General features: G+C 43.9%; 1 protein-coding gene across 4 annotated transcripts in view; it reads left to right on the top strand.

The window, feature by feature from the left end:
• Nucleotides 1-414: 414 nt before the first annotated feature.
• The window catches only part of HERC2 (HECT and RLD domain containing E3 ubiquitin protein ligase 2), a 200,367-nt gene continuing 184,042 nt past the window's right edge, over nucleotides 415-16,739 (top strand). For all 4 annotated transcript variants that reach the window (XM_075916267.2, XM_075916303.2, XM_075916286.2 and 1 more), the window contains exons 1-2: nucleotides 415-553; nucleotides 1,564-1,678. In XM_075916267.2, coding sequence (XP_075772382.2) covers nucleotides 1,607-1,678 — 72 coding nt within the window. In that variant the 5' untranslated portion in view covers nucleotides 415-553; nucleotides 1,564-1,606. The remainder of the gene's footprint in view (nucleotides 554-1,563; nucleotides 1,679-16,739) is intronic.

Consider the following 16,739-nt stretch of genomic DNA (forward strand, 5'->3'; position numbering starts at 1 on the left):
TCTGGCCCTGGCCACTCTCACAGGCAGCAGGTAACTGGTGGGATCCCCGTGGGTCTCAGGGTCCATCACTGCGCTGCCCCGCCCTGGCCACCTGCTGACCAGGCACCAGCAGCTCACACACAAAAGGCAAACAGCAACGTAAAACACGTCACCCTCTTGACGTCACACAGCAGCCCCCCCCACAACGTAAAGCACGTCACCCCGTTGACGTCACATAGCAACCCCCCCCATGTGTCGCGTGACACTGGACTCAGCACCTCAGCAGCTGCGCGGAAAACAGACCTCGGCGCGGGGAGGGAGGGGCACTGCGCAAACAACCAACGTTCCCCACCCGCTTCGGGACAGGATGTCCCACCTCCTAGTGTCGCGCTGATTGGTGGGCGCGCTCGGGCTGCCGGCTCGGGGGATTGGCCGCCGAGGGCGAGGCTCCTCCTGCTTCCGGTGTTGCCGCAGGGGGTGGGTTGGGCGGGGCGGGGCGACCAGTCGGATGAGAAGAATAGCCCGAGAGCTGAGCCTGAGCGGCAGCTGCTGCCCGAGGGGGACAGCGCTGTGGGTAGGCGCAGCCCGTCGGAGTCCGGGGGGGCGCGCGCCCCTGCCCTCGCGCTGGGGCGGCTGTTACGCGCGGGGGGAGCTTGTCGGGGGGGGGGGGAGCCGAACCTTTCCCCTCCCCCCCCCGCTCTGAGGACGGACGGGGTGGGGGAGCTGCCGGTGGGCGTCCCGCTCTCTCCCCCGGGCTGGCCCCAGTCCCCTCCTGCCTTGGGCTCCTGCTCATGCAGCTCTTCGCGGGGGCGTTGTAATGGCGGGTGAGGAAAGGGGGGGCCGGCCCGGAGGTCGTGGGGGGCTGTCCCGGTTTAATGGGGCCGGGAGGAGGCAGGTGGCCGGGCCCGGGCCTGGGGGCGTTGGAAGGGGGGTGGGGCGAAGGGGCCCGGCGCAGACCTGGGGGTAGCGGTGAGGCCGCTGCATAGAAACCGTTTTGAGGAGCGCGGCGCTTTCGTGAAGCGGTCTGAGGCCAGATCCCCGGCTGGCAGCCCGTGGGCCGCGTCCCTCAGAGCGGGCATGTAAGACATGGTGACAATGGCCCTGGAATGTGCTTCAAGTGGGAGGTGAGGGGAATAGCCTACTGCTTTTGGAGAGGAGCGGTCTAGGACTCTTCCTCCCCCCTCCCCCCCGGTTCATCCCTCTGTGTAAAAATGGTAATAGCACTTAGGGTCGCCTGCTGCTTGCATAATCTGGATCAATTATTTATTTCATGCACCATTTACGGGGCTGAGGGGTAAAAGCAGCAGCCCAGGCCTCTGATGATGACCTTCGGTGCATTGGGATGTGTTCACCATCGTGGGTGGAGGAAGGGAAGGCTTGTGGCTTGAATAACGGTGAACACTTTTTCTTTTTTTCTTTGTACATTGTTAGGGTGTCTGCTTACATGTGAGAGAGTTAGATTGATATTCATGTAAATACAATTTTGGAGGAAATGTGACTCATTCTGGTATTACCAGGATAAAATAAGAAGCTATGCAAGGTTATCTACTAGATGTTTCTCCCCCCCCCTCCCCCCCCCGACAGATCTGGCCCCCTCTGCCAGCCTGGAGAGCTTTGAAGAAGGAAAATGTCTTCTGAACCTTTTTGTCTGTCTGCTCAGACTAGGTTTGATTCCAAATGGCTGAAGACAGATTTACAGGTAAGGACTTGTGACTTTTTTTTACTATACCATTTTGTATCATGGCATTTGGTGTGCACATCAGCAACATTTGTAAAGGTCACTTGGCAGCAAACTAAAGGACCTAATTCTGTTGAAAGTGGCATGCAATTTCTGATCATGCTGCCTTGAGAACTGGTCTCAAACAAGCAATAAAAGTACAGTTTTAATTTCATAGTAGTCTATATTTTGCTTAAAACCATGCTAAAATATGTATTTTTGATTTTTAGTGTATTTTTTTCACAGATCCATGTTTAATTATGTAGTGCTCTGTGTTTTTAAAAACTGTAAATATTTGTAGTCTACTGCTATACATAGTTGTAGCATATAACTGGTTGCTATAACATGGAAATAAAACTGGCTAAGGAAAATTGAAATCTGAGCAAATTAATTGCTTACACTTTGAACAAGAAGAGCAACTAATATAAATTTGCAGACAGGTTTCTTGGCAATTCTGCCTGGATTATTTGTTGGGATTTAAGTGTGTGTGAACCTGTTTTAAAAAGCTTCCTACGAAAAGTTTTCTGATAAGTTTGTCTTGAATCTTTGTACTGTTTTTGTCCTGAGGAAAAACATTGTATCTTATCTAGAGTTTTATGGGGAAAATGGAACATCTAATTCTTGTCTATATGGTGTTTTGTACTAAACCAAAATTGTTGTTATGCACTCATGATAAGGACATGGGAATAAAGATTTATTATAATGCTATAGTTTCTAGTTTTCAGTTTTGTTGTGCTTAGTGGTGTTATGTTGAGGTTCAGGTCAGTAAGGCTACATCTAGAATGCAAGCCTCTTTTGAAAGATACACACCCACAAGCATGTATTTGGGATGACATGTGCAAACAAATACATATTGTCTTAAGTGCTCTGTTTTCAAAGTAATACATAAAAACTGACATTGAAGTAGGTCAGTCAGTATTATCCTTCAGTTACAGATGAGAAAACTGGGAGAATGGCATATTCAAGTGACCTTTTTTGAAGATTACATAGAGAGTGACTGAGTTGTGGAGCTGAACCTAAAATTTAGCTGTTCTTATGCTTAGATAAATGAGTCTTTGTCCTGAGGAGCCTGCAATCTAATGAGATTCTGACTCCAATATTTTCCATCTAAAGTGTAGGAAAACTACTAGCATACAACTATTCAATGGTTACATATTTACAAGCTCCTCATCCCCCGCTTTTTATCATCCCTTGTGTCAACTACAAGAAAATAGTGGAAATTATTTAGTTAAAATGACCCTTCTTTGTGGCCAAAGGTGGTGTTATGGTTGGTTTGGTTTTGTTTCAACTGTTTGTTTATTCCTCTGTGAATTGACAGATTACAGATTTGTCTGTTCACGTGACTTGTTTGATACTGTCCCTTTGTTACTATGCTTAACCTCTGATGATTGTTGGAGAACACTATCAACAAAATTGTCATGGCATCTTGAAATTAAGGTGTCCTTTTTTTTCTTTTTTTTTCAAACAGTTGCATTTTTTTTTTTTCAAACAGTTGCATGTATTATAACAGCTACAATAAGTACTTTTGCCTATTGTGGGAATCATTGTAGCGTTAACTTTTAAACAAGCTGTATTAAGAAGACCTCCTATATTAAAAACTTTACCAAAAATTTAAAAGGCACATCTTTTCATGATGAGAAACCAATTGCATTCAAAGTTGTGAAAACAGTGTTTTGTCTTAACTGAAATATAAGAGTAATTGAGAGCACAACTACAGTTTGATGTCCGGATACTAAATGTGAAAATCAGTCTTTTGTTTCCTCTACAGTCTGTTGAAAATCACTGTTCTTCAATTATTGTCTCTATTAGCAGACATTATTGATAGCTTTCTGTTACAAATGAGTACATTGCTTTTCTCTTTTTTCATTTAGCTATTTTTGACTGACTTTACACAGGCTCTGTTCCCAGAAAGTGTGTGTGTTTAAAAAACAAAACACCCTATATATGGGTCCTTGAAATAGGTTAAGTTTTTTACCTAATAGGTGGCAAATTGTTTCTCTGGTATTAGTAGATCCTGGGCTTTGTCTCTTTTTCTTCATTCATGTTGGACTGTACTGGCTATTGAGTGGAATAATCCATTTATTTTAGAGCTTTATTATTGGTTTGAGATAATGTAAATCAGCGGTTCCCAACTGCAGTCTGTGGCCACCCCGTCTGCTGGGTTGCAGCACATTTGCTAGGCCATACCCCGGCTTTTATTTAACCTTGTGCACTGAGTTCCCAGGGAACTCCTTTCCTGCCCACTTCCCCATACAGCAGCAGGGTAGCTGGGCAGCTGGGACCCCAATGGGGCTGTCCATACTAGGACATCCTTACTGTGGCCCCCGGTTCCAGCTCCAGTAGCTGCTACTTGCCCTAGCCAGCCGGGCCACTGGAGTGAAACACTCCATGATGGGCGGCTTCCCTTGTGACTCTATTCTCTTCCTTTCCCACTCAGTGGGAGCTTCTCCCTGACCTCCAACTGCTCCCATCTAGCATGCACACATGTTCTTGTTATGCATTATTAAGTACACAGGAAAATACGAATAAGCAGAATGTGTCAGCACTGTCAGACCTGTTAACTACTGCCTCTTTAATTCTGGTAGAGTTGAGGCAAAAGGTTTGAACTATAGAATGCTTTTAAACAAAAATTAGCAACTATTTTTAAAATTCTTTTTAACCATTGTGTCTCTTACCCCTCCACCCCCTTTGATTTGCCTGATATACGTTGGGCTAAAATCACTATAATAAATATGCAAATAAATGAATTATCATAATGTATGTGCAAGTATTTCAGTGCTGGATTGCCAATAGTTTTTGAATAAGTTCGCTTGTCTGGTATAAAAAAGGTTGAGAACCACTGATGTAGATCATGTCAGTTAGACTAAAGTATCACTCTTTAAAGTGAGAGATCACGCTTATTTAAAATACTGGACTCCTTTTGACATCCTTTTGTCTCTTCTGCATGAAATGATTGTAGAACAGCTTTATGGCAAGGGCCCCCAAACTTTTTTGGTCATGTACCCTAGGAGCTGGGGCCTGAGTTGGGTGGTGGGAGCATCACCAGAGTCATGGCTGGGAGCAGGGCCAGTGATGCAGCTGGGGCAATGGCCAGAAGTAGAGCCATGGCTGGGATTGGGGGTGGTATTGGAGTGGAGCTGGGGGCAGAGCAGCACTGGGTGGCACTCTCTTCCCACTCCTGTGGGGGCTGACCCAGGCTTCACTATTCCCCTCCCCCCCATGAATGTTCTTCCATGGCCTCCCTCCACAGTTTGAAGTCTACTGCTTTATGTAATTCTGTATGCAGTATAATAGTAGAGTCCATCCCAGCATGTTACACCAGATGGTCGAGGCAGCATCTTTTACTGGACCAACTTCTACTGGGGGGAGGGACAAGTGTTCGAGCCACAAGCTTTTCTTCTGATGTGTGAAAGGTACTCCTAGTATCACAGCAAAATGCAAGTTGAACAGATAGTTTAGTAAGTAGTTAACAGAGACTCTGAGGCTGCAAGCTGTCCCACGCCTCATTGCAAGATTTGAGGATTGAAGATAGTGTAGTGTAGTTTTCTCTGAGCCTTGAAAGGGGAAAGGAGGGGAATGTCTTTCCTCAGGGTAGAAGAGCCCTCCTGAGGCATGCCTTGTTCTCTCTCTCCTTTTTGTTATCTGCTGTTAATTTACTCAAGCTGTATGGGCTCTTATTTCAAGCTTGATGACTCTGGCAGGAATTGTAGATTGAAGCCAATTAAATTTCATTCTCTGTAGAGATAATTAACCTTTTTTGCTCTGGCCTCCTGTGAAGTTTGTGCCATTGCATCAACATAACGGATATAAATAAAAACATGGAACAAATAAGTTTAAAATGGGTCATGCACAACCATTCCTTTCCCATGCCATAGGAGTTCAGGCACATGCAGGACAGAAGGTCCAATATGAATTAGTGAAGTTTGGAAAGATAAAAGTGAGGTCAGTGGGAATGGTACTGTGTGGAAACTAGCTTCAAGTGCCCTAATTCTGTTTGTGTAATGAGTGTCAAGGGTTCAAAGCCAGTGTAATGTGATATGCTCCTTTGTTAGATTGTAGGGAACCTATAATCACCTGCACAAGCACCATTGTTGTTCTAAAACTTGAACCTTTCTATTCTCAAAGATAAAATTGCTGAAACTGTCTCAAGTTTTGTGTTTATTTTTGATAACTATATATTTTCTTATTCCTTCTTCCTGTCTCTGAACTATCAGTGTAGTCAGTATTACTGTAGATGCCATCTTGCATCATTGCAAGGCCAAAGTGCTCTTCATAAATATTTTGAAGTGTTATTTATATTTATCTCATTTCAATATAATCTCATATCGTTCTCCTGCTGTGCACTGTTCAGTAAGTGAACTTTCTCCAACTGACTTTACCTAAGCAAAATGTGTGTTTTACAGCTGACCAGGAGATTCAGCTGCGAAGTCCTAAGAACATGTCAAAAATGGAAAGTTTCTAGTGCACTGAATCTCATGGCTCAAATATTTTGAAACCAAAATTAATTGTCCTAAACTAACTACACTAGATACTCAATATTTTTTATTTTACTTGAAGTTTTCAGCTGAATTTAGAGTGGTTTTTTTTTTAATATTTTTTTTTAAAGTACAGGTTGAAACTCTCTTGTCTGTGACACTTTGGTCCGGCAACATCGGACTATGGATATTGCTGGACCGGAGAGGAGAGATGTAAGTGACTAGTCGAGTAGTTGACTACCCGATAAAACCTAGGCACTACTTGACTACTCGCTCCCATATCCCCCTTGCTGCCTCTGTATCAGAGTACATGATTAATCAATTACCCGCTTAACATCCTTACCAGAGAGCCCTTCGACCACAGGGCTGGGTGGCTATGGGTTGGCCACAGTAGCCCTGGGATGAGTGGAGCCCTGTTGGCCATGGAAACTGGGAGAGCTCATTCTGTTTTATGAAAACAGTCAGTTAAAATCAGTTTGATGCTGTCCCTATCAACGAAAGCTTAGGTTATGAAGGAGTTAGTGATATTTGACTCTGCACTCACAACAAGAGTAACCTGTTGCAAGTAGGATTTTTCCATATCCTATGAAACACTAGTGTCACTGCATCTTCTTGTTGAAATCAAATCTTGAAAAATATATTTTGGGGTGGCCAGTGGGAAGACTTTCCTTATAATTTAGGACTCCAGTAGCAGTAATATTGAACTGACATTCCTCAAGCCAAACAGTAAAATTCAAACATTACAAGGCATTCACTTCACTATGGCTTTTCATGATAAGTAGGGTATGATCCCATGAAGACTGAGAAAAGAAAACTAGATAAATCTGCCTACAGAAGAGAGAACAAAAGGGGAACAATTATGCTCTATCTTTTTGTCTTTAAGTCAGCATTACATTTGAGCAAGAACAGGGGAATGTGAATGTTGCTTCTCTATCCTTCTCTTCACAGCAGTCTGAGAGGAAGCAGAGATCAAAGAAGAGAAAAGGTCCTGTTGTCTTCCTTCCTTTTTTTTTTAAATGGCTGATGCAAAATATGGTGCAGCTGGAAGGAAGAGGCAATGTGTTCTTTTCTTTTCCTTCTGCACTGCTGGGGGTTTTGGAGTGCTTCCCAGTGAGTAGCTCCTGTCTTTCATGACTGGCCCTTTTTAGTAGGTTTCTGAATTTTTTCAGGTTGCAATATAAATACTACTTTGATGGTTGTCTTCAATTAAATTCTTAGATGGAGATGGTTCTGGTGCCTGCTTTGTTTTACTTGCATTGCCTACTTCAGTGAAGTTTATATAATAAATTCAGACTTCTTTGTTGCCTACCGGATAGTTTGCTCCTCTGGAATTAATTGTTAATCAGCCAGATCATGTTTCAAGAATTTTGGCAAACCTCTTTAAACATTTGGTTTCAAAACAATTTACCCAACTTCTTTTCATTTCTAAAAAAAATACTATTTAAAAAAAAAACTTCAATTGAGGTTCATGAAAAATAGAGTAGGGGTTCATGGTTTTAGGCATGTGATGTTAGCAGTGTTCTCCATTTGACTAAAAAAGGGAGTATAATAATTGACAATAAATGATGTAACCTTTCATGAACTCCATACCATACATCAGATTTCCTAGGTTCAGTTCTTTTCTCAAGCCTTGAGAGAAATAGCTAACAGTTAAAATAGGAGTTTGTACAGAGCGGGAGAATAGGTTTCTAAATGAGCTTTTTAAGTTGAGTTATTAATTGTGCCAGTCAAATTAGGTTAGAATGGGTGCTGCTGAGTGTAGTGCTTCCTGATTCCACTAATCCAAATGGTCACCATGAATGGCAGGTATGTCCATTTTGGCATGAGGATAAAATGCAAAAAGGAGTCCTAGCGGTAGAATTTCTTCTGTGCAAAAATAGCAATCTTAGAAATGTCTGAAACAAAATACAGGACTATGTAGCACTTTAAAGACTAACAAGGTGGTTTATTAGGTGATGAGCTTTCATAGGCCAGCCCCACTTCCTCAGATCAAATAGTGGAAGAAAATTGGCACAACCGTATATACCAAAGGATACAATTTAAAAAAAAACACATATGAAAAGGACAAATCAAATTTCAGGACAGAAGGGGGGCGGGGGTGGGGGAGGTAAATGTCTGAGCTAATTATATTAGAGGTGATAATTGGGGAAGCTATCTTTGTAATGGGTAAGATAACTAGATCCTTTATTCAGATTCAGGAGTAAAGTGTCGAATTTTAGCATGAATAACAGTTCAGAGGATTCTCTTTCAAGTGCAGTCTTAAGGGGCTTTAGAAGCAGGATGAAGGTAATTAAGTTGTTGAGACCATGTCCTTTCTGTTGGTTCAAGAACTCCTCCTAAATGGTAAGAACTAGGATCACCAAATTTGGTGTACAGTTTGCTGTTATCATAACTTAAAGCAATATCAAGGTTTGGTTGTGCCAGGAAAATGGAATGTGTGTCTGTCTCCCACATGGACTTCTTCCCAGGGTGTGCCTGCTACAGCAGCCAGGCTTCTCTCAGATCCCAAACTGCTGCGGTGAGAGAGCTGAGATGGTCTTCTCGCCCCATGGCAAACTGCACACTGAAACTCTCATGCACAGACCTACTCCAGAACTATGATTTAGATGAAGAAAAACAAAAATTGAGTTAAAGCTCCAAGTACATAAATGTTTTGGATGTGATCCTGAACTCATCAAGTATCTTCAGAAACCTCTTTATCCCCAAATACTCTGTTCATAGAGTCACAGAAATGTGGGACTGGAATATGGATGTGAAAGGTTAGCCAGTAAGCATTACCCTTAACTGGTGATGCTTACTGGTTCTGGTTAACTGATGGGGCTGGAGCAGCTCCATGCCTGCCACAGGAAGGGGCTGCTCCAGCTTCGTGGGCACAGAGCAGACCCTGTCCACCATGGGCCCAGATGCTTCACAGGCAGGGGTTGCTCTGGCTGCCTACAGTGGGGGAAGGGGACTTTCCAGCCCAGCTCCCCCGTCTGTCCCCCTTTAATCCAGTTAACCAATTAAATGGGATTTTATGTCCTTAGACTAGAAGGGACCTCATTAGATACATCCAGTCCCTTGCATTGAGGCAGAAATTAGTGTTATTAGATCATCTCTAATATGTGCATGTCTAGCCTTTTTCTTAAAAACCTGCAATGATGGAGATTCCACAACCTGCCTAGATAATTTGTTCCAGTGCTTTACTACTAACTCCTTTTATAGTTAAGAAGCTTTTTGTAATGTCTAACCTAAATCTCTCTTGCTGCAGTTTAAACTCATTACATTTTATTCTGCCCTCAGGGGTTAAGGAAAACAGCTTGTCATCCTTCTCTTTGTAACACTTCCGTACTTGGAAACTCTTCCGTACTTGGAAACTCTTATGTCCAACCTCAATCTTCTCTACTCCAGACTAAATTAAACGTATTTTTTTCTTCTTTATAGGTAACTAGAAGATTTTACTTGGAGTTGCTCCAGTTCTTTACTTAATTTTTGTTCATTTATATCATTGCTTTGGGGTAGAGCTAGGGATAAGGAATTCAGTATACAAGCTGCCGAGGGAGAAAGGATTACCCCAGCCTGTTCTCACCACAGCAGCTTGGGAGCAGATGAGAAGTACCTCTCTGTGGCCACTGCAGCTCCAGGTGGCACAGGCAGGGGAAGGGTGCCTGGCTCCTGGCTAGGGCAGGTTCAGGTTTGTCTGCCCTCTGTACTCCCCAGCCAGAGTGAGGAATACAGCACACTGTGCACTTTTCCCTTGGTCACTGATGGAGAGCAGCCAGTAAGATCCCTGTTTGAATTGGGTGGGGAGGAGTTTGTCCCCCTGCCCTCCCTAAAGGGCTCCTGTAGGTATGTGAGGCTTGGGGCTGGGGTGGTTCTTTTCACTTGCCTGGTGATTCTCTCTTCTCAGTATGGTTTTATGAGAAGCAATCCCATAACGGGTACATCCCATATTCTTGGCACAACTAAACCCTGTCCTTACTTTAAGTTATGATAAGAATTGCATGCCTAATTTGGTGGTCCACTTAACATTTGAATGGATGGATGAACACATTTTCTCAAATATATAATAGATGTTTTCTAGACCTTTAATTTTTATTGCTCTTCTCTGGATTTTCTCGAATTTGTCCACATCTTCCCCAAAGTGTGGTACTCAGAATGGTCCTGTTGAGGCTTTCTCAATGGTGAGTAGAGGCAGAATTACTTCTCATGTCTGTTTTACAACATTCCTGCTAGTACATTCCAGAGTGATTAGGTGTATTTTTTTTGTAACAGTATTACTTCAGTTTTAGTTTGTGGTTCTTATAACCTGTAGATGCTTTTCAGAAGTGCTCCTCTTGAGGCATTCATTTTCCATTTTGTGTCACTGCAATTGATTGTTACTTCCCTTCCTAAGTAGAGTCCATATTGAATTGCATATTGTCCATATTGAATTTCATCCTATTGATTCAGATAATTTTGAATTCTTATATCCTCCAAAGCTCTTGCAATCCCTGCTAGCTTAATATAATCTAAGTTTGTGTACTCCTCTTCGCTATTATCTAAGAAGATATTCAATAGAACTGGACCTATGGCAGATCCCTGTAGGACTTCAATCAATAGCTACTGAGTACAATTTTCCGACCACTTGCGTACCCTCCTTATAATAGGTTAGATTCCCCTAGTTTGCTTATGAGTAGGGTGACCAATAGTCCGATTTTCGCTGGGATGGTCCCTTTTTTAAATCCTGTCCTGGCCATCCTGACACTTTTGGCAAAACTCTACATTTGTCTCATTTGCTCTTGCTAACTCATTAGCTGGCAAGAACAAACTAGACAAATGCAAAGTTTTACCAAAAAGATGGGGAGTGACCATTAGTGGGGCATGGAGGAACCTGTGTTTATGGGGGCGGGGATCAGGAGGATTAGGGTAAATGACAGTGCTAGTCCTGTGTGGAAGGGAGGGCTCAGGAGAGTGACTTGGGTCATCCCTGCCCAGTGTGGATGGATGGATGGTAGGGGGTCTTGAGCTGGCCTCAATGGCGGGAGGGGAGGGGGGAGAGGGAGAAAGGGGGCTTGGACTGGCAGCCCGCATTGTTGTAGAATCATAGGGTTGGAAGAGACCTCAGGAAGTCATCAAGCCCAATCTAGGGATGTAATAGTGTAGTTGATTAATTAATAAGCAAAAACGTATTGGTTAATGCTGTAATCTACAATCATTCTTCTCTTCTCCCCCTCCCTCGCCCCACTGTACCAGTAAATTTTTTAGCCGGCTGGCCAGCAGCCTAGCTCAGTCCTGGCTTGCGCTGGGTCTGGGACCAACCCCTGCTGCATCTCTGCATTTACAGTGTATTAGGAGACAGGTGGGTGGGCAGGCAGGCAGCCTGGCTCAGTTTTGGCTCATGCCGGGTCCGGGAGCTCAGATTCCCCCCCCCCCCCCCCCGCACAGAGGGTGTTGCCCACTCCACAGTATTGCCTCTGTATCTGAGGCAGGTGGTCTGCGAGGGGAGCTGGTTTTTTAACTGGCTCCCTCGCAGACCAGTTCCCACCTGGCACCCCATGCTGCTGCCTCTGATACAGTGGCAGCAGTGCGGAGTGGCAGGGGGCTCCTCTGGAGTGGGGCTGGAGAGCACTGGCTGCCGGCCCAACCCCCGGGGACTGTAGAATAGTCAAGTAACAAATACAAATTCACAAGATGACTCAACTATTCAATTACCCAATATTTAACATCCCTAGTTCATCCCCTCCCCCCCAACCACTCTCCCTTAGGAAAAATAATGATCCTACTTATGAGAGAATATCAAAACTTACTAAAGATTAAATAAACTTAAAAAAACAACAAATAGTCTGGTAACATCTATGCTTCCCCTATCCACAAGGCTTTTATTCTGTCAAAGGAGGCTGTAAGGCTGCCTTCATTCAGGGTAATTAAAAACAACAGCTTTTGGAGGTACATGTTCTGTGGCCCCAGTGCCAGAGGAGCTGTTAGCTCCCTGCTGCAATGCTGTGGCTTGTACCTTTGTGTGCCCCCTCTTGAGCACTTCTCAACTTGATGTGATTTGTTCTTAATCAGCACGGATTTAATCATCACCATATCTTTTAGGTAGTGGTTGTCAAGGCTGATTCTCCACTCTCGCACAATGAATGCAGAAGTTAGGGCCCGCAAAAGTACCCCAAAACCTGCTTTGGTATTAAACCCCCCCCCCATCTGAAAAACCTAGATTTTGGGGATAAAAATCCACTCCCACCATCAAGTGCTTTTGAACCCACAAACAGGGGTGGACACTTGAAACCAACCCCAGGGCATCCCAAGCTCTTTTCCTCAAAGAGCTTGGAAAAAAAAAAAAGAGAAAATACAAATTGCAGGCTATGGCTGCAATCCCCTAGTCAGAGGCATGCAGCTCCCACAGAAAGATTTTCCAAGACACAGAACTGAACCAATACCAGGTTAATAGAAAAGAAAACTTTTTTATTATCAAAACAATACTCCTGTTACAAGCATAGTTGGATTGGCTAGATGGCAAGATCCACCAATTAATAAACTTATGGGGAATTCCACCATGGGCCAAAACTTCATTGCAAAAGAGAGGAAAACCCATTTCAAATAGCACAGACATCAGATCCACAGTCCCAAACCATAAAACAATAAAACCTAATGGATTTATCTAAACTGTATCCTACTTACAGATGGTGAAGAGTCTTTTCTTGGAGAGAGACATGTTGTCTGTCTCCCTCAGTATTTACAGCAAACTAGCTCATAGACAAAGGAAGAAAAAAACAAAAATTCCTTTGTCCCAGTTTGAAATTACAACCTGCATTTCTATTGGCTGACTGCTACCTGGCTAGGTACAGTTTACCCCTAAGTCCCCAGGCTGCTGGCCAGCCCTCATGACCATGACAGGGGTTCACAACCATTTTCTTTCTGGTTGGTGGGTACTGGTGAATCAGGTGTGGGGGGCTTGAGGGTGGAGCTTGTGGTTGTGGGGTTTGTTCAACAAGACATATCTGGCAGGAAAAGTGAATAATGCTATTAAGCTTCAGAGCTCAGTGGGGCTGAGGAGGACTTAGGGCTCAAGGTTAGGAAGAGGAGTTTGGGCATAAGTGTAGTTTGGCTTCTGTTTTTTTTTGGGGGGGGGGGAAGGGCTGGTAGGCTGAGACCAGCTCCACATAGTCAGGTCCAGCGAAGGGGTGACATCTGTGTTTCCTGACTCACTTCAGCAGGCTAGCTGGGAGATGCAACCAAAAATATAACTCAGTGTGGTGGTGGTGGGGATTCAGTTAAAGTTTAAAGATCGCTCAGGGTGCAGAGAAAAGAGTAGCTAGGGGCTGTGCATGGTCAGAGGGGTATTTCAGGGCATGTGTGGGGGGCCTAGATAGAGGGTGTGTACTGGGAGGGCTTTGCTGCCCAGGCAGCTGGGTCCCTCTCTGTTGGAACAGCTCTTAACAGCTGCGTGAACAGTCAAAAGGGGCTGGCTGGTGGGTACTGGTGAATCAGGTGTGTGAGGCTTGAGAGGTAGAACTTGAGGGTGGAGCTTGTGGTTGTGGGGTTTGTTCAACAAGACATATCTGGCAGGAAAAGTGAATAATGAAGATGAGATTAATTGATCCAAGTTTGGGCCTTCTGGGTGCCCTCCTGTGAAGAGTGGCAGAATCATATCTTATTGAGGTAGGGAAAACTTGAGGTGATTCTTTTGCAACCCAGTTGAATGAGAAGCTATCATGGAGTGACACTCTGAAAACAGTGGTGTAATCTGCCTTGCTTGAAGTGAGGGACGTGAATGGGTAACCATAAGCATCACCCTTACTGGCTGATGCTTACTGTTTACGGTTAACCAGCAGGGGCTGCTCCAGCTCTGTGGGTTGGCTAATTAGTTACATATAATATTTAACTGGTTATACCAATTAAGCAGGATTTTACACCCTATTTGAAGCTAAAAGCCCATGTCAGGAATGTTGGGCTGCCATTATTTCCTGTCTTGGATGTTGCTGTCAAAGACAGCTGCAAAGCGGTTACATAACTTCACAAACATTAATAATTGAATTTACCCTCATGCAGCAGAGTTTGAAACAAGATTCCCTTCTGCACTTTCATGAATTGCAGACCAGATTTCTCTCCCACCCCAAATTAATCATTCCATACTATCTACAACTTTGACAGGTTTAAACTGAGGATGTTAAAGACTAGTCGACTATCTGATAAGCATTTGCTTACCAGATAGTTTTTTGACTAGTCCACTATTTGATTTCCCCCCTGTCCTTGATGCCTCTATTAGAGGCAGCAAAGGGGGGGTAAAGGGTACTTCAAAGTGGCAGAGCTGCACAGCTGTGTGGGCACTGCCACTTTGAACCTCCAAGGTGGCATTTCAAAGGGGCAGCTGCTGTGGAGCCTGGGGTCATCTGGGGGCTCCCCAGATGATCCCAGGCTCCCTACAGCATTTCCCCAGCTGATCCCGGGTTCTGGGGAAATGCTGTGTGGAGCCTGGGATCAGTTGATGAGTCCCCAGCTGACCCTGGGCTCCACTGTCCCTTTGAAATGCATGGAGGTGGTGTTTAAAAGGGCTGTAGGGGCCGGGGTCAGCTGGGGACTTCTCAGCTGATCCTGGGCTCTGTGCAGTACTTCCCCAGAACCCGAGGTGAGTTCGGGGGAAGTCCTGCGCAGAGCCCCGGGGTCAGTTGTGGAGTCCTCCGCTGACCCTGGGCTCCTAGTGGGTTCCTACTGGGCTTCGAGCATCATGCAGCAGGCACCCACGTGCAGCCCAGGTCCAGCAGGATGTGGAGTTACGCATTCCTCCTTTGAAATGTACAAGTGGCTATTGACTTGTCGACAGAAATTCCATCGACTAGTCAGTTAACCGCATTTTAACATCTTTAGTTTAAACCCCCAAATCAAGCATTTGGACCAACTGAACACATAATTCATATACTTTCATAGTGCAATAATACAGTAATATCTTAGGAAAGCTTGATATCTATTATGAGATGTGTACAGATTGTGTTTGTGAAGCTACTTGTGTATATAGAAATATGTGCGCATTATGTAACCTATACCTTGCAGTAGGACAGTGAACAGTGAAGTGGATTAGATAATGAACACAAGCTATAACTGAGCCAGGCTGCCTGGCCGCCTTGCTTCTAATAAACTTTAAATGCAGAGCCGTAGCATGGGTAGGTCCAGGACACAGTGCAAGTTGGGACTGAGCTGGGTTTCTGGCCAGCCTGCTAAAAAATTGACTGGCAGGGGATGGGGGGCAAATGCGTGAGGTCTATAGCATTAACCTATAAGCTTTTGCTTATTGGTTAATCAACTATACTGTTACATCCCTAACTAGTGGTTCATGTTCATAAATGCCTTGGTGTGTGTAAAAATTATTCTGCGTATGGATGGAAAAGATTAGTGGGAACATTGATTGGGAGGCTGTTTTCATACCTTCTGAGGGTAATGAACTAAAGGGGAATGGTTTTAGTGTCTTAAGAGCACAGAGGACATATTTTGGAAAACGTAGGAGTGAAAGGGCTGTTGGAGTCACAGTACAAGCAATGAGAAGGCTGAGAGTCGGGCAGTGAAACCTTGTGCTTATGGGCTGACTATGTCGGGGATCTGAACTATAGTTGCACAGCATTAAGGTCCCCAAGGTTACAGAGCCAGAGGTTACATAACCAATTACTGGTGTGTCGGTTCCCAGAACATTTGCCGTTTCTACTAACAGCGACTCAGAAGAGCATCCTCCTCTTTCTGTAGACTTCAACCAAAAAGTTTCTGGACAAAACTTCAGTTCTTGGTCTCAGTACTTGAGCGTCAGGTGGATAGACACTTTGAAAATGTTTGGATATAGTAAATCTTTGGGAGAGAAGGGAGTAAATGCTTGTCCCTTTGTGCTGAGTATCCTCATTTCTGAGCAAATTATGAGAAGAATGGTTCTGTGGCTGAAGTACAGATCTATATCTGTTCTTTTCTTTGCAGCTGACTTGCTGTAACTTTGGGCAAGTCGGTTATATACTCTTGGTTATAACTGGATTAATGCATCTCATAAGGATGTTGAGATGCTTTATTTATTATTGATAAAATGTTTTGAGATTCTTAAATGGGGAAGGTAAAAAAGTTAGGCTAGTAGTTTTATTCCCCACTTTAAGAAACTGCTTAACCAGGCTTTGTTTTGAGTATCATAATAGCAAAACATAGCTGATGTTTGCTCAATATCCATGGAGTGAACTAGAATTCCAATGGTAAATGGCTCTGGTTTAATTGAAGGAGTGGGCTGCTGTTCACATTTATTATAAACATTTTACCTGTTTAAAAACAGTGTCAATAGTCCTCCCCTCAGTCAGCTGCTTTGCTTATTGCCACACACTATCATGTGTCTGTTCCTCAAAAAAACCAAAAACTAGTTTACTTCATTTTTTTTATATAATGAAGCACGATAGCAACTTAAATGCCACTAAAACAATAGCAAAAGCTGTCTTTCTAAAAGCTATTTATGCAATACTAGCTTTGATATAAATACCTCGACCCCCACACGCCCCCCAAAAAAAGAACCCTGACTGTATAATGTACAGTGACTGGAGACAGAATTATTCTTTCTGAAAGGGAAAGAAGGGGCTATGTAGTTCTGA

The sequence above is a fragment of the Pelodiscus sinensis genome, chromosome 1 (genome assembly GCF_052426305.1).
Source record: "Pelodiscus sinensis isolate ZL-2025 chromosome 1, ASM5242630v1, whole genome shotgun sequence".
NCBI classification, from domain to species: domain Eukaryota; kingdom Metazoa; phylum Chordata; order Testudines; family Trionychidae; genus Pelodiscus; species Pelodiscus sinensis.